The sequence below is a fragment of the Rhinatrema bivittatum genome, chromosome 5 (genome assembly GCF_901001135.1).
Source record: "Rhinatrema bivittatum chromosome 5, aRhiBiv1.1, whole genome shotgun sequence".
Lineage (NCBI taxonomy): Eukaryota > Metazoa > Chordata > Amphibia > Gymnophiona > Rhinatrematidae > Rhinatrema > Rhinatrema bivittatum.
Genome location: NC_042619.1, coordinates 205073974 through 205096232, shown reverse-complemented (window position 1 = coordinate 205096232; position 22259 = coordinate 205073974). Strand labels below are relative to the sequence as shown.

Here is a 22259-nt window from a genome sequence, read left to right as displayed (position 1 = left end):
TCTCTTCACGTTATTTATGTTTTTTGGTTGTATTATCCGCACCCCTGTTTTCTGTAAACCGACATGATGTGAACGAGTTCATGAATGCCGGTATAAAAAAACCTTAAATAAATAAATAAATAAATGTGCGTGGCCGGGCCGTTTTTAAAATGTGCTCGGCGATCACACAGTCCAGTCACGCACATATCACTGGGTTTTTGCGCACGCCGGGCTTTGAAAATTTGGGCTTTAGTGGTGTCAGGATGGTCTAAAACCACAGATCAAGTATAGACCTGTGACGGCACTCTTGGCAGGCACAAATGGGCAGACCTGGTGGACCAAGTGGTCCTTACATACTGAAGACATCTATTGTGTTTCTATGACACATTTCTAACCTTTTCCCCTCCATTGACAAGGAGAGATGAATTAGCCATGACTCATGGATGATGTCATTCAGTGGTGCCAAAGGGACCCATCTCTCTAGCTTAGTAAAAGTTTAGTACTGAGCATGTATGGGAGTTCCTGCACACGTGGTGTCCTGTGAGCCCCTCATTCTTTTTTTGTCTGAGCTTCCTTACAGATGTGTACACTCTGGAGTCTGCTTCTTTGAACTCTCATGTGGAAGGTGGTGGTATTAATTTGTCGCTTCAGCTAGAGGACTTGGCAAACTACATTTATTAGTCTCGTATTCTTCTTACTTGCAGTTCTTCCACAGCAGAGTGATGGTCCGGTCCCAGCCTAAGTTTCTATCTAAAGTGATTTCTGCTTTTCACTTGAATCAAGCTATTGTTTTACTCACATTCTTTCCAAGACCTCATACACACAAAGGAGAAAAGGCCTTCTATTTACTGGTCTATAAGAGAGTCTTAGCTTTTTACTTGAGAACTCGCCCACATTGTCAGGCTTCTTAGCGATTTTCTAGAATCCCAACAGAATTGGTGTGGCAGTCACTAAATGTACCTTGTCCAACTGGCTAACTGTATTGCTGACTGTATTATGTGTTGGCTGGATGTCAGATAACAGATTGAGTCTCATCAAGTAAGAGCCATTTATTTTACTTATTAAAAGTTGTTTTTTTTTTTACCGCATCGTCTCAAAATTAAGATTGTGCGGTTTACAATAAACATTCATAAAAACTTACAAAACCAATAACATACCAATAAAACATTACAAAAATTCATAAGAACTGGTGCTATTCCACCATGCTGCAGGATGGATGCTTAATTTCAGAGCTCCACCACCACCCTTAGTACCAAAGCCCTAGAGTATTACGGATTCAGCTTTTTCTCTGGTGCTTTCTCAATTCTCAAGCTGCCACTGGGTTAAGATGGCTTCTAGAAAGAGATCCATTTGGATGATTCGCATGCGAACCTGTCTGATCAGGGCTGAAACTTTTTTCTCATCTGTCTAGTTTTATTGCAGTCTTTAAAATTGCTTAACTGAGAAATGGGGTTTTCCCTGTTATTAAGCACCATTACTTGGTAGTTTGCAACTTTTTATTTGTGATTCCTATGTATGTTTAGCACCCCTAGAGTCATGATATGGGTGTTGGCTATCATTAGTCCTTTCTTTGCTTAACAAGGTAGGGTGTGGGGTGGATTGGATGTTCATCTCTGGTTCACGGGGTTGCCCTCCATGGGTTATAATCTGCTGGAAGTGTTGGGCGGATCTGTTTGTGGGGGGATGTTGGAGGTGCAGAGTTCTTTGTCCTTGGAGGTTTGTGTTTTTACATTTATATTATGGATCTCAGCAGCTTTGCCAATGGGATATTTTTCCAGTTCCTGTATATTTCATCCACTTTGATTGTTTAAAACCAAGATGGCTTGTTTACTTTTAACATTAAAGGCTTGAACTCCCATAGAAAGCATTATTTGCTGTCGAGAGAGTTGGTCTCTCAAAAGGTTTCCATTGCTTTTCTTCAGGTGATACATTTTCGTGAAAGACATTAGCATTTAGTTTCCTTCAAAGAGAATTTCCTCACAAATACCTTGCAGCTAGTGGGGAAAATGCAAGATATGCGGGAACCAGTATATTTATCTCCTCCCAATTAGTGCATGAGCTACTACTGCAGATAGTAGACCCAGAAAGTCGTCATGTTTTAATTAAGGCATGGATTGGTGTTGAGCTTTAGACCTTCATTTCTATCTGTGCCCCTAACCAAGACCAAAGGGCATTTTTGCTTCTAATTAGAGAGTTATTAGACTCATACAGGGAAGGCTTCATAATCTTAGGGGGTGATTTTAATTTCTCCCTGTGCCCTTGTCTAGATAATTCCCGGCCCAATATTAACTTTTTATAAGGCCAGAGAAGACTTTTGTTTTTTTTCTCTTATGGAAGATTGGAGCCTTGTGGATGTCTGGAAGCATAGGTACCCAACGTCATGCACTTACACTTTTATTTTTAATTTGCATTTTTATTAGTTTTTTACACAAATAACAATAAAGAGCAAAGAGATGATTATTTAACGATTTTTATATACCGGTATTCGTGTGGGACATCATATCAGTTTACAATCAACTCATGAACAAGAGAGAAATTACATTGAATGAGGGGCAAGCAACTGGGGAGGGAGAAAGCTAAGATTTTAAAAGTTAAACAGATCAGTTGCAACAATGGCAGCTGTGATTGATTAAAAGGAGATACATTATTATTTACAATATACATTATTATTTACATATGTGGTTTTGAGACTGTTCGTTACAATTATTATTTACAAGTAGAATATGCCAAAAGTGGGAGATGCGAGAGGGATGGGGTTGAAGGGGGGAGGTGGGGAAGGGGATAAGACAAGTGGGGGGGGAGGGGAGGGGAAGGGGGCTAAGATGAGTAAATGAACATGAATAATAAACAAGAAGTAACTAACTTACACTTTTTATTTGCATCTATTTAATCTATTCCTATGTCAACTATTTGCTTGTTTATAAAACTCTGTTGTCCAGGATTGGCTTGGTGGGAGTGGATCCTATTACTTGTTTGGATCATGCTCCAGTGTGGCTGGACTTGCATTTACATGAAAGGGAAGTAGAATGTGGTACTGGCGCCTGAATGAAACCCTGCTTTAGAGATGATGCTTTTGTGCAGACCTTAGGGGGGAGATCATTTACTCGAGTATTTTCAACTGAATTCCCAGTCCTCAGTTTCAAAGGGAGTTGTTTGGGAGTGCTCTTAGGCTGTGGCAAGTGGTCTCATCTCTAAAGCTGTCTCTTGCAAATGGGAGAGAAAGTAAGAATGTGCCACTTTGGCAGCAAGGATAGAACAGCATACCAAGCAAACACATGCTTTCCCAGTCTCAAAATGTCTATCACAGGTTGTTGGCGGGCAAATCTGAGCTTTGGTGACTTGATGATTCTCAGTTCATGCTCTGGACTTGGCTAAACAAGCTTATTTTGGAAGGGGGGGGGGGGGTGGGGTAAAGCAAGGGCGTCTTTTGGTCCAGCAGTTAAATGTTTGAACTGCCCAAAGCACCATCTCTAAAATTAAAAATGCACAAGGAAAGATCTGCATGACTGCTACTGACATCCAAGATTATTTCACTGATTTCTATACCACACTCTATAGCAAAGTTCCTCTCATTTTGGATTCTGATATAAAGTTATTTGCAGTCCCTTCATTTGCCTTTTCTCTCCCCAGTCCAGCAACAGTTTCTGGATAGCCTGATTACCATAGCTGAAGTTCTTCAGGTCATTAAAATGCTTAAATCTGGTAAATCTCCTGGGCTGGATGGTTTTCCAGTGAATACTATCAAAAGATTTCTCACGTTTTTGCTGAGCCTTTAACTGATTTGCTTAACTTTATTCGAGAAGGTGGCTCATTTCCTGAACACACAAATATTGCTGGGATTTCTGTCATCGCTAAAAAGGCAAAGATCCCTCCTTATGTGGGTCTTATAGGCCCATATCCCTAGTTGCCTTTGCTTGTTCACTCTGATCAAGTGGGCTTTATCTCACAACACATGGCTGCAGACAATATGCGTAAAATTATAGATCTCATGTGGGTGGATAGGGAACATATTCCAGCAGTTTTATTATCTATTGATGCCAAGAAAGCTTTCAACTTAGTGCATTGGCCATTTTTGTTTCAAGCTTTTTGCAACACATGAAGTTCAGCATTTTCTTCCTTCAATGGAAACAGAAACTTTATGAATCCCCTAGGACTAAGGCAAAAATCAATGGCAGTTATGGAAGGGATTTACCTGTTTGTAGGGGGACTAGGCAGGGGTGCCCTCTTTCCCCATTGTTTGCATTATTTCTTGAGCCATGAGGATTAGGTCCTTGGCTATAGTTCAGGGGGTCCGCTTGGGGGAGTCCCAATTTAAGTTGTCATTATTTGCGGCCGATATAATGTTTACTCTGACTGTCCCATGCTTCTCCTTGGTAGGAGTGGAAAATGAACTAAAACGTTTTAGTACAGTCTTTGGCTTCAAAATCAATTTTGAGAAATCTGAACTTAATATTAATTTACTGGAGACTGAAGTGTCCTTGATTAAGACTCGCTTCCCATTTCGCTGGGCCAAATCTTCTCTTAAATATTTGGGGGGTCTTTCTAGGTCCCATATCTCGGACCTGTTCGCTCTTAAATTATATACCCTTACTGAGAACTATTGATAAAATTTTGCCAGCTAGAGGCACCTTCTCATGGCTCGGCTGTATTGCCATCACAAAAATGAATTACCGAGATTTTTATACCTATTTTCTACCCTCCTGATTTTTAATTCCTTGGCTCTTTTATGTGTGTGGCAGAAGAAAATTCTCAATTTTATTTGGCGTTGCCCTCTTAGGGTTTCTTGCTGTGTTCTTTGTCAGCCAAAAACACCTCGGGGGCCTTGGTGTCCCCAATTTGTCCTGCTATTATGCAGCCTCCCAAATCTGGGCTCTTCTAGGTTTTGACCAACATAATTCGGTAAAACAATGGGTAATGGTTGAGCAGGTGATCATTGGGGAGATGCCAGTGAGTGCTGTGCTTTGGCAACCACGCTCATCCTGGCGCCCCATGCGGTGCTTGCCATTGGTCACTCGTATTGCTTTAAAGGAGAGTAAAGCTAGTGGGGGATTATTCTTTTTTCTACCAGTCACACCTTTTTCATAATTTATGCTTTCCAGTGAGATTTCAGCCTTGGCAGGTGGTTGGGATCACTGTTATTGGGCATCTTTTTAGACATGGTAGATTTTTGAGTAAAGATTGCCTGGAACAAATTTATTCTCTAGAATCTGTTAAATTTTTGGCTTATGCACAGATCAAACATTTTATAGATTCCTTACAGAAGGCCAACACCATACACAGTAGTAAATCTTTATTTGAAAACTATTCTTCTCATGTTGATTCTATTCGCGGCAGAGTCTGAAAAATGTATAGGTTACTAAATGACTTGGCGCCACAACACTTTATCCACATGCGTAGGTGGGAGGAAGATTAGGACGGGCTCATGTCCCAAAAGGCTAGGAACTTATATTTGTAAGTGCCAGTAGATACTCCATTTCAGCCTAGCTGCAGGAAAATTGCTTCAAGATGCTGAACTGCTGCATCTTACCCCAGATAAGCTACATAGGATTTACCCCAATCACTCAGATCTTTGCTGGAGACACTGTGGCTTGATGGGACCTTTTTTCATATTTGGCAATGTGATAGAATTGCTCCTTTTTGGAAATCAATTGGCTGGGTTGGTAACCTGCTAGGTGTCACTATTGCTTCTGCTGCTGAGTTTGTTTTACTTAATTTACCTATCCTGGAGCTAAATAAACATCAACAAAAGTTTTGTATTCAAGCTTTCATTGCAGCCCGTAGTTTGGTTGCTGCTAGTTGGAAACTTGCGAGCCAGTCGTCTTTCTCAAGTGTCAGGGAAAGATTATACTCCTACTGTCACTTAGCCTCCTTAACTGCGATCAAGCAATAATAGTTTGTCCTCCTTTCAATGTCTGGAAGCCCTTTCTCAATTTCTGTTCATGATAGCAGGTGATGAAGCTGAGACCCCAGTTCAAAAGTGCACTGGTTTGGGGAGTTGTCTGATGTTTTACTGTTGATTTGGGCATTGATAACTTATAGACACTTTACCTTATAGTTATTCCTCCTCTAAAGTGTGACGTATTGCTCTATATTGGTTGAGAACACTGGGAGGGGGGATCGGATGAAGTGCTTGTTACTATCATTATTTAGTTACTGCATATTGTTGGATATTGTGTTTATTGCACTGGTTTCTAGCACTGTGTTGTATATTCTGGAAAAATCAATAAAATGTCAATTACAAAAAAACCCAAGAAATTTCATAAGAACTATAATCAGAAAATTGCTCCTTACCCATACATTTCCAAAATAAAAAAAATAGTGTCTTACTCTGTTTTCTAAATTGCTTTATTTCTCGCTCTTCCTTATCCTGACCGGCATCTTATTCAATGCCATTACTGCCACACTGGAAAATGTTCGAGTTTATTCCAATCGGTAATCACGGGCTGCAGGAGTTTGCAATAAACGTGTCCTTTCTGAATGAAGAGCTCTTGTGGGCATGTACCAAGTAATAACATTTCGCAAAGGACATGTCCTGTCACTATTCAGAAGTTTATAAACAAATGATGAAAACCTAAATTTTGACCTCCGTTTTACCTGGAACCAATGGAGATTTTCTAATACGGTTGTTGTGTTCATACAGTACCCGGGGGTAATAGCATGTTGCACAAGTTATAATACATGCAAATACTTATGTGGTAAATCCACATATAATGATCTGCAATAATCAATATGATTTGGCTATTTCAGTTGGTCAACTAAGAGCCATTTCCATTGAAGACATTTGCAAAGCTGCAACTTGGTCCTCTGGTTGCTCTTTCATTAAGTACTGTGCTACACAACCCTCAATTTGAGACTTCCCATGTGTAATGGCTAATTCAACCCTCCTTATCAATGGAGAAAACATGTTTGCTTACTGTAAACAGGGTTCTCTGAGACAGCAGGATGAATTAGCCTTGCTTAATATCTGCTCACATCCCTGGAGAGTTGACTACTTAGCTAAAGCTAATTTCTACAAAGGACTGAGGGGTTCATGAGGCATAGCATAGTACTTAAACGTTTACTGAGCTTAGAGACAAGGGTCTGTCTGGTGCCATTGGATGATGTCACCCATGTGTGAAGGCTAATTCATCCTGCTTTTTATGGAGAACCCCATTTATGGAGATCTCACTTTTTTTTTTTTTTAAACATTTGATGCAAATTTTTCATTTCTTTTTTTGGTCCTGACAGTTACCTCTTGCTTGGGCTTCCAACTTAGTTGGAGCTAGGGCTGGAATTGGTGCCACAAATCCACAGGAGTTTTTCCCCCTGTTTTATATCTTTTCCTAACTTGCCCCGCACAGTCATCGCAGCAACAGTCTTCGACCAGGGCAAGGCAGCAGGGCTCCTTCCAGAAACCTGTAAACATGGACGGAATGTTACCTCTATAGAATTCCTAGCCATGGCTGGTTTGAAAAGCTGAAGACCTGACCCAGAAATCAAACCCAAGTCCTTCCATGTATGTAGCACGGACACTGAGTGACTGGGCCAACCCCATTTCATATGATTTTAACAAATATGCATTATTCACAGAGGACAAATCCAAGAAATAGTTTTAGATGAAATAAGTGATGAAGACTGGTAATTATGCAGAGAAGTGAAAACTTAGAAATATACAAGTTGCTGTTTGCAGGAAGTGTGTATTGTTGCTTTAAGAAATGAGGTGTAAGACAGTAAGATCTGCAGTGCTGTTTGCAGCATTCTTCTATGTTTAGTCTTCAGATTCTGAGCAGATAATGTTTTATTCTTAGTTCTTCCTTTATCTACTTCTATGTAGATAGAGGGAGTTTTAGGAAGAGGCAACAGATATTCAAAATGTACAAAAGTAGTAAAAGTATGTTAAGATATTTGCATGTTTTTCAAATGGATGCTTTGGAATTCGGTTTCTCCAGCCATGATGATAACTGTATCCAGGTATCCGAAAGTAACACAGAAGCTATCTGTTCAACCTTGATAAGTTAACAAGGTTTGGATCGTTCCACTTCGGACACTTGTATGTTGGTATTAAGCAATTACCTGTTTCCAGTCTTGCATTTCTTACATGTTTTGAAATTGGCGTTGGCTAGTACAGGCAGTAAAGCATGACAGAGCTGTGCTATTGCACATCTCTCTGCAGGCTCTGGATATGTGCAAGACAGTGGAGTCATCTTTTTTGTTTTCTTTGTGATTGTTACGGAGTATGCAATTGAGCCAAGGGCATCCAGAGTGTATGTGACTAGACAGAAACAGACTGATGTACTTTTACCATTATTTAAGAAAGATGAGACATTTGGTAGCCTGTTCCCTCAAACATTCTTTGTGTTTCAGGTTTCTATGACAAATTCATTTTACTTCTGGACTTCAACAGTTTGTACCCATCCATCATCCAAGAGTTTAATATCTGCTTCACCACCGTGCAGAGAGCGGCTTCGTGCTCACACAAGGCAGCAGAGGTTTGTGGCTTACATTTGCATTCCCAATGCTGCATCTGCTCCTTTGGTGCATCAGAAGTTGCTGCTTATTGGCACTGTGTGGTATTCAGGAGTGCTGGAGCAGCAGTGAATGTGTGAGGAGATGACTGTGGCGAGAATGCATTTCCATGGTGCATTCTCATTTCTGAAAGGAAACAGAAAAGTAAAAATTCTCAGCTAGGAAGAGCATACAATGGTTTTACAAAATCTGGGTCTCTTTCCTGTCTTCTCTGGACTGATCACTTGCAGAGGATGTTTTTCTTTTCTTTCTTTTCTTTCTCAACTTTGTTCACATCTGTCAACATCTTCTCTTTCTCTGAGTAATGAAAAAGAAGTTAAAGTATATCAGCATATTTCACCTGCATATTACTGAGAAACACTTTATCTAATTGAAATTTTCCTAGCGTGTAGCCAGATGGACTCAGAACAAATGGGTATAGTGTGCTTGTGCTAGCAGTTGGAGACGGATCTGACGTCAGCACGGGTACATATACCCCCACAGGAAGTGAAGCAACTTAGTAATTTCCGTCTCCAAAGCAGTTTGGAGAGCCTGCATGCTCGCAGAGCGTGTTTTCCAATACTACTTTCTATTTTCTACTTTCTATATTCTACTTACTAAATTTCTACAGGAACATCGAGCCCCGCACTCCTGCGGTGATACCCTCGGGTCCCTCCCCCAGTTGAGTTTCCCGGGGTGATTTCCGCGATCCCTCGGAGGTTTAGGCCTCGGTCCGGTGGCCGAATCGCGGCAGGGATCTAGCCCCCGAGTGAGAAGGGCTTGGGTCAGGCTGAGAGGCGCCTCGGTCCCGGCGTGGACCTAGAGGCAGCGGGTGCATTTCCTCAAGCGCGGCGGTGAAGGTATTTCCCCTCTCCCCCCGCAGCCGGGGACCGCCCGGGTTCCAACCGAGAAGCGCCGAGGATCAGGTAAGGCATATATCTCTTACTTTTGGTCTCCGAGGTACGAGGATCGGCGGCGTTGCCTGTATGCGGCACGCTGTGGAGGTCGCCATTTTGTCGGCCTTGTTCAGGTATTGAGCGCCCATGATAGGCGCCTGTATATGATTAAGCGCATATTGTTGAGCGCATATTGTATATCTTTGAGCGTATATTGCTGACCGCATACTAATGAGCGCATATTGGATATCATTAAGCGTATATTGCTGACCGCATATTATTGAGCGCATATTGTATATCATTGAGCGTATATTGCTGACCGCATATTATTGAGCGCATACTGTATATCATTGAGCGTATATTGCTGACCGCATATTATTGAGCGCATACTGTATATCATTGAGCGTATATTGCTGCTGCATATTATTGAGCGCATATTGTATTGAGCGTATATTGTTGCCGCATATTGTTAAGCGCATATTCTTCAGCGATGGAACATTCGAACGCTCCTGCGGCGGCGCCTCCTGATTCCGGCGTAAAAGCTCTCGGCCTCTGCTCAGCATGCCAGCTTAGAGCCACGCACAGCGAGGAGCCGGACTCCCTTTGTGCCCAATGTGAGGAGGCAGTGGGAACCTCGGGCCAGGACCAGTCTCAACCGAGGTTTGCTGACAGTTCCCCAGGGGCCACCCCGGATCTAGCGGGCAGTCTCGAACAACCTGGGATCCCGGGGGACCTGGTACCCCGAAGACTAGAGACTGCTTCCATTTCCTGGGTGGATCTCTTTAAGGGGATCCATGCCTTTGTACAGATGCAATCAGCTTCCCGTCCAGGCCCTGCTGCTGCTCCAGCTGATCCTGCCCCTGGACCTTCGCGCCCTTATCGTGGGCACCCGCCTCCGGGCAGTCCGGTTCAGGCAGACCCTGATGTCTCGGAGGACGAGTCCGAACCCCCCGAGGAGGGGGAACTTCCCTCGGGGATTGAGCCATATCGAACCATGAGGCGGTTCTTTCCCAAGGAAGACCTCTCCGACCTGGTATCTCAGTGCCTAGCGGAGTTGGCTATTACAGGTCCCAGCACTATGGTGCCCTCTACGCAGAACCCTCTGCTAGAAGGTCTTCGTCCTACAGTCCGCCATTTTCCCTTCTTGCAAGCAGCACAGCAACTGATAGATTTGGAATGGGCTGCACCAGCGGCCTCATTCAAGGGGGGTCGGGCCCTGACGGGCATGTACCCCCTGGAACCGGCAATCAAGGAGATGCTGGCGTGCCCTCAGGTGGACGCCGTGGTTAGTCCAGTTTAAGTGGGGGCGGCCCTCAAGGAGCCTCACGACCGGCGACTGGACGCCATCCTGAAACAGACCTTTGAGGTGGCAGCTCTATCTTTGCGGATCGCAGCCTGCTGCACAGTGGTGACACGTTCCTGTTTGTCACAGGTCAGGAACAATGCTCCGGCGGCTGACATGGAGTCAGCTCTCTCGTTCCTCACGGATGCCGCATCCGACCTAGTCCGTACGACAGCCAAGGGGGTCTCATCCTCTGTGGCTGCCAGGAGGCAGCTCTGGATACGGAATTGGTCAGCCGATGCTCCTTCAAAGACACGCCTCACCAGAATGCCCTTTAGGGGTTCTTTTCTGTTCGGCAGCGACCTTGATAAACTGGCCAGCACATGGGGCGCCTCTCCAGTACCTCGACTTCCGGAAGATAGGTTCAAAAGGAACCAGCGCGCCTTTCCGAGGCCCTCCAGAGGTAGAAGCTCCCAGCGCTTCACTCCCTATAGGAGTCGCTACCAGGCACCTCGTCCTCAGGCCAGGAACCAGTCCTTTTGGACCAAGCAGCATAAGAGGGGAGCCGGCTCGGGTTCACGGCCCGGCCGTGCCTCCCAATGAGAATCAGCCGATCCATCCGGGGGACGGAGCCATAGGGGGCAGGTTAACCCTCTTCTACCCCAGATGGGTCGAGATTACGTCGGATCAGTGGGTCCTCGCCATCATCCGAGAGGGGTATTATCTGGACTTCCATCATCTCCCTCCGGACAGGTTTGTGGAGTCTTCGTGTCCAATACACAAGAAGGCGGCATTGGAAGCTACCCTGGCGAGGCTCCTGTCCTTGAAAGCCATAATCCCAGTACCTGCATGGGAAATGGATTCTGGGCACTATTCCATTTATTTCATGGTACCCAAGAAAGAGGGCACTTTCCGGCCCGTATTGGACCTCAAGTCAGTCAACCGATACTTAAGGGTCCCGAGGTTTCGCATGGAAACTCTGCGCTCACTCAAGACCGCAATACAGCCAGGAGAATTCCTCACGGCCTTAGACTTGTCAGAAGCCTACCTGCATATCCCGATCCATCCGGATCATCAGCGCTACCTACGCTTCAAAGTTCTGGGACGCCACTTCCAATTCTGGGCTTTGCCCTTCAGGTTAGCCACGGCGCCGCGGACCTTCACCAAGGTGATCGTAGTGGTAGCAGCGGCGCTCAGACGGGAAGGAATCCTGGTCCATCCCTACCTAGACGATTGGCTGATCAGCGCGAAATCACGAGAGGAGAGCCATCGGGCAGCCAACAGAGTGATCGCCCTTCTGGAAAGCCTGGGATGGGTAGTCAACCTCAACAAGAGTTGCCTACAGCCTTCCCAATTACTGGAATACCTGGGAGTCCAGTTCGATACCCAGGCAGACAAAGTCAGTCTCACCACCAAGAGAAGGTTAAAACTTCAGACGCGTCTCCGGTCCCTGATGGGAGCCAGCCGGCCCATTGCTTGGGATTATCTGCAGGTTCTCGGCCTCATGGCATCCACCCTGGAAGTGGTACCCTGGGCAAGGGCCCATATGAGACCTCTACAACGCTCCCTGCTCTCTCGTTGGAGCCCCCGCTTCCGGAATTATTCCGTGCAGCTACCTCTGCCAGCCAGAGTGAGGACCCAGTTAAGGTGGTGGTTGCAGTCCAACCACACGAGCAGGGGGTCGGAGATGTCCTCCCCCACGTGGATTCTGCTCACCACAGATGCCAGCCTGAGCGGATGGGGGGAGCACACTGCGAAGAACTCACCGCACAAGGGCGGTGGAACAGAGAAAAGTCAGGGTGGAACATCAATCGTCTGGAGGCACGAGCAGTCCGGTTAGCCTGCCTGCAATTTGCTCACAGACTGCGGAACCGGGCAGTCAGAGTGATGTCCGACAACGCCACCACGGTGGCATACATCAACCGTCAGGGCGGCACCAGAAGCCGACAGGTGTCCCTAGAGATAGCCCCGCTGATGGCTTGGGCAGAGGCGAATCTTCAGGACATCTCCGCCGTCCACATTGCCGGGAAGGACAACACCACGGCAGACTTCCTCAGCAGAGAAAGCCTAAATCCGGGAGAATGGCAGCTGTCACCCACAGCCTTCCAGATGATTGTGGATCAGTGGGGGATTCCGGACATGGACCTACTAGCGGACAAGTCCAATGCTCAAGTACCCAGATACTTCAGCGGCAAGCGAGATCCGTTCTCTCAAGGGATCGACACCCTGGTTCAGCCATGGCCTCCCGGGACCCTGCTATACGCTTTTCCTCCGTGGCCTTTGCTGGGCACCCTTATCCACAAGATTCAGAAGCACCAGGGCCTAGTTCTTCTAGTGGCACCAGACTGGCCAAGAAGACCCTGGTACGCGGACATGAGAAGACTAGTGGCAGGGGAGCCCCTTCCCCTGCCTCCTCTCAGGGACCTGCTACGTCAAGGTCCCATCCTCCACGAGGATCCGGCTCAATTCTCTCTTACGGTCTGGCCATTGAGAGGGCTAGGCTGAAGAAAAGAGGTTACTCGGAGCCGGTGATAGATACTCTCCTCCGAGCTCGCAAGTTTTCCACATCCCTCACCTACGTAAGGATCTGGAGAGTATTTGAAGCCTGGTGTGACACTCATGGCACCAATCCACATGCGACCACCATCCCTATTGTTTTGGATTTCCTGCAGGATGGACTTCAGAAGGGGCCTCTCCCTCAGCTCCATCAAGGTTCAGGTGGCTGCGTTGTCTTGCTATGGTCCCAGGAGGGATGGCAAGACCATTGCCACGCACCCAGATGTTTCTCGCTTCCTGAAAGGAGTCAAGCACATTCGTCCGCCACTGAAGTGGCCAGTGCCCCTGTGGAACCTCAACCTTGTTTTGGATTTCCTCGCGGGATCCACCTTCAGACCCCTTCGGGGCCTGTCTCTCCGTTAGCTAACTTTGAAGATGGTGTTCTTGCTGGCAGTGTGTTCAGCACGCCGCATCTCAGAGCTACAAGCGCTGTCTTGCCGTGATCCCTTTCTCAGAATCACTCCTGAGGCTATCCATCTTCGCACGGTTCCCTCCTTTCTACCTAAAGTAGTCTCACAATTTCACCTCAACCAAACCATATCCTTGCCTACCACGGCGGGTTTGAAGAAATCAGAAGAAGGGCGTTTACTACACCATCTCGACATCGGCAGATTGCTGCCCAGATATCTGGAAATGACAGAAGAAGTACGAAAGACGGACCATCTGTTCGTCCTGCACAGTGGGAAGAAACAAGGAGAAGCGGCCTCTCTGCCCACCATCGCTCGCTGGATTAAAGAAGTTATCAGAGCAGCTTACGTAGAGGCCGGGAAGTCACCGCCTCTACAAGTCACGGCTCATTCTACCAGAGCCCAAGCAGCATCTTGGGCAGAATCTAGGATGCTGTCGCCTGCAGAAATATGTAAAGCGGCGACATGGTCCTCCCTCCATACCTTCTCCAGGTTCTACCAGCTGGATGTCCAGGCCAGGGAGGACACAGCATTTGCAAGGGCAGTCCTACGCGGTCCTCAGGCAGCTTCCCACCCAGTCCGGGAGTAGCTTTTGTACATCCCATTTGTTCTGAGTCCATCTGGCTACACGCTAGGAAATGTTGAGATTACTTACCTGATAATCTCCTTTTCCTTAGTGTAGACAGATGGACTCTGCATCCCGCCCGGCTGCCGGTATACATGGGTTTCACCGATTCAAGGTAGGCCATGTCATTTTCTTACATAAGTGTCCCCTTTGCCAGGTGTCGACGCCTTCCGGTTGTGAATGCTGGTGGTCTCCAGCTACTATCAATCGGTCAGGGGAATCCTGTTTCACTAATTCATTGATCGGTCAGTACACATATATCCATAACAGCTTTTGCAAGGAAGATTACTGAGTTGCTTCACTTCCTGTGGGGGTATATGTACCCGTGCTGACGTCAGATCCGTCTCCAACTGCTAGCACGAGCACACTATACCCATTTGTTCTGAGTCCATCTGTCTACACTAAGGAAAAGGAGATTATCAGGTAAGTAATCTCAACAATTTGTGTAATTTGAATGTTTTAAAACTACAGATGACATCAGTAGCTATTCCTAATGTAAAAAAAAAAAAAAAGTTTGACTAGACTGAGAGAAGATGGTAGGTGACTTTCTACATTGGAGGTGAAGCCAGTTATTGGGTGGTCATTATCAGGAAGTGGCTGTCATTTTCAACAGGGGGGGGGGGGGGTAGAATTGCCGGAAAGCTACAACAGACCAGTAGTGGCAAATTATCTGATTCTGACTCTAAATTTTCTCTGTCTCTCGATGGTGTAGAATGTTACTGAGTTGTATCCAAATATAAAGAAGGAGCAATACTGCACTCCACAATTCGTAAACAAAATCCACTAAGGAGTGCAAGAAGACTCTAGGTCCAATAATTTCATTTTCAACATTGTTTATTTATAGTTTTAAAGTTCCAAGGAGCCACTCCTATTTTAAAGTAATGCACAAATAAATGACTGCTTCAGGGTCCCCCGACATGGACCCCGTGTTTCGCCCGAAGGCTGCGTCGGGAGGGACAGTCTGTAATTTCAACAAAAGCTAAAAGAGAACAAGACATCAGTATTAAAAGTAATGGACCTTCTCACAGGACAAGCAGGATGGTAGTCCTCACAAATGGGTGACATCGAGGATGGAGCCCTGTACGGAAAACTTTTCTGTCAAAGTTTCAACAAGCTTTGACTGACACTGGCACACTGGGTGCACTGAGCATGCCCAGCCTGCAATTATCCCTGTGAGCCACAGGTGTCTCCCTCAGTCTTCTTTTTTCCGCTCTGCAGTCAGCATAGCGGTTGGAGCTCTGTGAGGATTTTTTAACTAATTACCTCATGGAAACACTTAACTTTTCACTTCAAAAAACACTTTTCCCTGCACAGGTCTCCCTCCGCGTACGTTTTTACGACGCTCGGTGAGTACTAATTCTTATTTTTCGGTCGGTTCCTGTCACTATCTTAAGGCTGTTAACTGACTGAAGCCTTCCCTTCCCCCATTTTTCAGTTAGCTTTAAACAGCTTGCGAGTATCTCTGTGACACTCTGCTTGCTTATGCTAGTGGGGTAGGGATTTTTTCCTTAACTTTAGGACCTCTGTAGCTTCAAGTCCTTCGTTCCCTGGTACCCTCACGCAGTCGATACCCTATCGCTACACCGGGACCCTCCTAAACCGCCCTGGGCTTTTATGTCATCAGCGCCCCTCCCCCCAAGGTGCCCTGATGCCTTTATCCATGTTTTTTGCTTTTCAGTGCTACCAGGCTTTTTCCTCCTACGCACTGTTTTTTTTCCTTGGGCTTCCTCGGTGCCGTCCCTACCCGGATGCATGCCATTGACGCACACGCTGTTAGTCACTGCCATGCATACTCGGGTCGCCGCCACCGCTGCCCGAGACACTTTTTAACGATCCCAGGGTCACTTCATCGATGCCACCCCCCCTTTTGGGGATGCCATCGATGCCCCATCCTCCCCACCGATGTCCAGCCCTTTTCCATCGGTGGGCATCGGTGCCACATCGATTCATCGGTGGGCATCGATGCCGGATGGTCCCCATCGGTGGACATCGGTGCCGGATGGTCCCCATCGATGGACATCGGTGCCGGATGGCTTGTCCGTCGATGGCATTGGTGCCGGATGGCCGTCCGTCGATGGCATCGGTGCCAGGTCCTTTTGCATCGATGGACACCGATGCCCAGGTGTTTCATCCATGGGCATCTATGTTAGAATGCATCCATCGAGGGCAGTCGATGCCAGGCTGCTCCCATCGGTGAAATTCGATGCCCAGGTGGGTCCCATCGGTGGGTATCCATGCCGGCTCGATTCCGTGGATGGGCGTTGATGCCAATGCCAGCCTTATGGCTGGCATCGATGCCCATGCCGATTCCAGGACTGGCGTTGATGCCGGGATGGAATTCATCGACTGGGAGATCCATGCCATCGATTCCATACGTGTCCATATCGATGCCACCGACACACGTGTCTGGGGCACCGATGCCATGTACACTTGGAAATCTGAGTCTGTCCAAATCGATACCATCAACGTCTGTGGCCCTATAGTTGATGCCCGTGGCCATGCCACAAACAGCATAAATGCCCGCCTCCATGCATCGATGCCCTCGACACCTCCGTTTTCCTTCGGTGTCCTTGACGCCCTATTGATTCGACTTCGACTCAGTCGATGCCGGTATCTTTTTCAATAACGGCAATGTTTTTCGATTATTCGATTCCACATAGTTTCAAAGATACCTATGCCACTGCTGTCAGTGCCCGTCACTGTCATCATTCTCCTGGCCAGTCATCGACGATTTTTCATACCCATTTTGATGATATCCTCGAAGCCCCTTAGGTTGCCTTCAATATCGTCAATACCGACATAGCACCGCCACATAATACCCTCGCCTCCTCACATTGCTCCACGCTTTGGGTTCTTTTTTAAGCCCCGTATTAGCTTAAGACACTCCATTGTGTCAGGAGCAGAGCAGGCGTGCTGACAGTTCGTCATCGATCACCTTCCAGGACGACGAGGGCTTCCATCTCGGCGCTGGGGAAAGACCGGGCCGAGCACCGTGGCACCCATCATCGCCGACATCGTGATCGTCCGCTGCTGACGCCATCCAGCACATCGGTGCCATCCTTCTCCAGGCTGGACAACGCTCGGGCAGAGCGACATCACCACTGCCATCAGCACTGTTCCTACAGTTTTGGCAGTCCTTGGTGATCCAGAACTTCCGGATCCAGGTCCGACAGCTTCTGCATTGGCGTCACGACACATCGAGCCGCTGTGATGAGGGAAGGGAACATGAGTTCCGTTAGGGCTCCTCTGTTCCTGGCGTGCCCCACCGTCAAGTGGTGTGGGACTATGGCCATCTGTTACACTTAGCAGTCTAAACGCCACTCACGCCTGGCCTGTCTCCTCTGTACCTGTGCCACCATACCGGGTTTCAGAGCGAGATGGACGTTTACGTCCCCGGCCTTACCCTCGAGGACTCCGGAGACCGTCGGAGTCAACAATCTTCACCGGCTCGTCTTGCGGCGATCCACGTCGGATGGTAAGTACCCGCTTCGGCGGCATTCCCATAGAGTTGTGTTCTCCCATTCGGACCGTGGTTCGAAAAGTTCTGGGTCATGTGCCTTTTAGAACTGTATTAGTGTCACATATCGCTATGTTAGCTATGTTAGCCACAATATCAGGAGAACCCCTCTATCTTCTTGGGATTGCAGCAGGGCTTCTTCTCTTGTCAGTAACAAGTCCCTGTGCCGACCAATGCTCTGACTCTTGGTTCCCTCCCAACCAAGGTCCAGCTGCATTGGCTGATCTGCTAAACATGAGATTCAGCAACCATTGCCCCATGTACAAGTCCACCTTGAGGCCTGGCCACAGGTCTCAGTGTCTCCTTGTACAGCATACAGAAATGCGGGTACCACTTACCGCTCACACACCTGCAGGAGCCTACATGATATCCTCCATTGGGACACTTCCTGGTCTCCCATCTGGTCAGATATCAGAGCGGCCACCCCACCTTGTACCAAAGTCCCGGTACACTCCCCCAGGCGCTACGAAGTGCAGAGGGGAGAAGGGAGGGGGGTTGGGGAGTTTTAATTGCACTATTCTTTCTTTTAACAGAAAATAGTTACTCTCCGCACATCCTGGACCTAAGAAAATCCAACTTTCTTTAGACGTCACAGGTACAATGGTATCTTTGGTTACCATCACTCCATACTGCAGTAAGTACATTATTTTAATGTTTCTATGTGCTTTATGGTGAGTCAACATTACAACCCCAAGCTCTGCCGCTGGCACCAGCTTCGGTAAGTGAACTGTCTCTTGCATCACTGTTGGTGAATGCTGTTTTCTCTGCGGAATGTAACATCATTCACTTTCCTTGCATAGACTACTGCTAACCACTTTCAGTACATGCAAGGAGCTCTCACTTTTTTCAGGACTCACTATACATTTACTAACTGGGATTACTGTCACTGCCATAAATCCCTTCTGTAACACTTCTGGACACCACAGTCTTAAGACCCTCTTGTCCAGCATGCGCACAGACATTCTGATACATTGTTATATGTCCCTGCGCATATTTTCCATAACCTCAGCCTTTCAACTTTTCATGGTTGGGCTATGGGGTTTCTTCCCACTATGCATTTTTCTCATAATTCAAAACTGCTATGGGTTATATTCAGTGACATTCTATACTCAATGGACCTAAGTGGTTTCATTGCTTTCGTCCCTGATTCTTATCCCAGTTCGAACTAGGACCTAGTCTCCTTCGACTCATGCTCGCAATTCCTTAGGGTTATAAAGTTTCTCCTGAAAGCTGTCAACCCATTATGCATCTATTGCACTCCAGCATAGTTTCTCATAAACTTCCTGGACGTTGCACCCATGAGTTATGCCCTTATGCCTTCCAATACTGCTTTTGCAACAATTCTTTGTGCATACAGACAGACAGCATAGGGACAATGTGCTTTCCAACTCATAAGCACGCATTACCTCTTAGCTGCTCTGCTAGACAGCTGCGCAGCTCTACCCTTGGCCCTTGTTCACTTCATGCGTCCTTGGGCCACATATCTAAGAGATTTAATGAACGCTCTATCTGACCTTCTCCACGTAGGTTCTATCCTCTCGAATGGTCTCAATTACATGTGTACAGGGCAAATCTTTTAACGCTGAGTTTAACTAAACTTTCCTCGGCGTCTGCATCATTCCATACGATGCACAGGTTCTGCTCCCTGCACATGTTTCCTATGCGTTCCCTTAGATGCCTTTTCTTCCATCAAAGGCCTCTTCAATATATCTCTTCTGCTGCCTCTCGTAGCCAGCATTCTTCTAATGTTGAACTGGGATGGGGTTCAGTATTCTTTTCCCCACTCCCTGACTGAGATCAGTATGCTTCCCATACTTCTCAATCCATCATATCAGTAACCTTTTATTCCCTCACCAGTCAGTCCCAAATCATAGACTTACTGATGTTCTTAGGTTCTGGTAGCGTCACAAAACCTTCTAAACATAAATCTTGCCGTTTAATATGGCAGGCTTTACCTCCTGACGCTAAAAAAAAAAAAAAAAAAAAAAGAGGTATTACCCCTTTTACTTTTCCACCATTTTTTCTTACTCCCTCGGATTCTGTTCTCCAGACATCCTCCACATAGATACACCTTTCTCTTAGGAGGTGTATCGTTTTGGGAGTTGGGTTCCCGTTTTCGGTAATCCTCTCTGAGTTGGCTTACCATGGATTATCCACTGATCAAGCCGCCTCTATTTCTCTAATCACGGAATGAACATATATATTCTCCTTATAAGTCTCATACATTCTACGTTTGAGCCTTTCCATTCCTCTCTTCCACAGTTTGGCAAGGGAACTTCTTTCCCTCTTAATGTCATTCCTGCCAGCAGGGTCCGTGAGTTATGCACTCTTTCCATACTCACCTGACTCCGTTCCTCTGCCACTGAGTAGTTCTACGCATTCAACTTTCTATCCTTTTCAGGTAGATGTTGTATCTCCTTTCCTCAGGAAATACTCTATTAATTTTTCCTAACCTCTCTCTCTCGCCCTAGGGAGAGACTGGGTTTTCCACATTCCTGGACAGTAATGCTGCGCTTACATTCTATCTACATTGCACTGCATTCCATGTGAATTCCACTTGACTCTTTCCTTCATGCAAGGGTCAAGCTGCTACTTCCAGTGGCCACACAGACCTAATCCTTCTGATTAAGTGGTCTATATTTCCTTTCCTACCAACAAGCAGACATTTCACTACAACACTGTGGGTATCCACATACTGTTGTGTCCGTCTTAGCCTTAACAGCTTCCCTTTGGTTACTGCTGCTTGTACTTTTTTATCAGGTTGCAGCCTGGAGTCCTCTCCATACCTTCGCAGCCTATTATTGCTTACATTTGACTAGCCGGCATGCTCCATGTTTGGCCAGTCCGCCTACTCTTACTTTTTTCAATTCACTACCCAACATCCTTCCACGAACCCATTATGGTGTTGCGGATGCCCTCCGTTCCCATTTCCACCTCAGTCGTTACGCCTTTGCGCGTCTGCGGTGTATCTGGTGCATTCCCGGGCATCCTCAGCTCGGTACTCACCCATTTGTGAGGACTACCATCCTGCTTGTCCTGTGAGAAAGCAAATGTTGCTTACCTGATGTAACAGGTGTTCTCACAGGACAGCAGGATGTTAGTCCTCACGAAACCCGCCCGCCACCCCGCGGAGTTGGGTCTGTATACTTTTATTTTAGTTTCGCTTGCGCTTTTTAGCTATAAGACGAGACTGAGGGAGACACCTGTGGCTCACAGGGATAATTGCAGGCTGGGCATGCTCAGTGCACCCAGTGTGCCAGTGTCAGTCAAAGCTTGTTGAAACTTTGACAAAAAAGTTTTCCGTACAGGGCTCCATCCTCGATGTCACCCATTTGTGAGGACTAACATCCTGCTGTCCTGTGAGAACACCTGTTACATCAGGTAAGCAACATTTGCTAAATTAAGGGTACAGAGTGTATCTAGTAACGCCGAGACACGTACCTTAAAGTCAGCTGAGGAGTTCACACAGCTCAAAATGGCAAGGAGGGCGGGCGGCTAGACTAGCCGCCCGCCCTCCTTGCCATTTTGAGCTGTGTGAACTCCTCAGCTGACTTTAAGGTACGTGTCTCGGCGTTACTAGATACACTCTGTACCCTTAATTTGGTCCATTACTTTTAATACTGATGTCTTGTTCTCTTTTAGCTTTTGTTGAAATTACAGACTGTCCCTCCTGACGCAGCCTTCGGGTGAAACACGGGGTCCGTGTCGGGGGACCCTGAAGCAGTCATTTATTTGTGCATTACTTTAAAATAGGAGTGGCTCCTTGGAACTTTAAAACTATAAATAAACAATGTTGAAAATGAAATTATTGGACCTAGAGTCTTCTTGCACTCCTTAGTGGATTTTGTTTACTGAGTTGTATCCACCATATCTGTGTTCTCTTCAGCTTCTTCTCTAACTATTGCTTCTTTTTTATAAATGAAGACAAGTAATTGGTAATAAGTCTACTGGCAGCTTAAGCTGTTCACAGAATATCAATGAACCAAGAAGGGTGTTAGCTTAGAACACAGGAACGGATTTTTGGTAAACTAACCCATCTATATTTCCAGTTGAGTAGAATGGGAAATTTAATTCTGAAATGTAAAATTTATTTAAAACTTCTTATAAACCGCCGTTCACAGCAGCCAGCCATTCCTAAGCAAGTAACACAATCACATAAACATTTTTAAAAAGCATATAAAACACAATCACACTAACATTAAAAAAAAAAAGCACCTAAAAACAAAGGAAACATTATGCAAATGCTTGCTCAAACATTTCATTTTCTTTCACAAAAGCGTTTCCATTGATAATTTGTGACCACCTTCGTTTTTTGATTAGCAACTTTATTATTGTGTATCCATATCTCAAAGTGACACATGCACAATATGATAGGTAGTGAGATTACAGCTGATGGCTTGGTGATAATGGCCATACAGTTGGGGAAATTTCTGACCTCTCTGGATCTGTCCGAGGCATATCTCCACATTCCCATCCAACTAGAATATCAACACTTTTTGCGGTTTGCAGTTCT

At 46.3% G+C, this 22259-nt stretch overlaps 1 protein-coding gene and 1 non-coding gene across 4 annotated transcripts in view; both read left to right on the top strand.

Moving 5' to 3' along the window:
- The window catches only part of POLA1 (DNA polymerase alpha 1, catalytic subunit), a 1013915-nt gene that overhangs the window by 293018 nt on the left and 698638 nt on the right, over window positions 1–22259 (top strand). For all 3 annotated transcript variants that reach the window (XM_029603088.1, XM_029603086.1, XM_029603087.1), the window contains one exon: window positions 8323–8447. In XM_029603088.1, the coding sequence (XP_029458948.1) occupies window positions 8323–8447 (125 nt within the window). The remainder of the gene's footprint in view (window positions 1–8322; window positions 8448–22259) is intronic.
- On the top strand, window positions 7880–8008 carry LOC115093153. Its single transcript, XR_003857186.1, has one exon.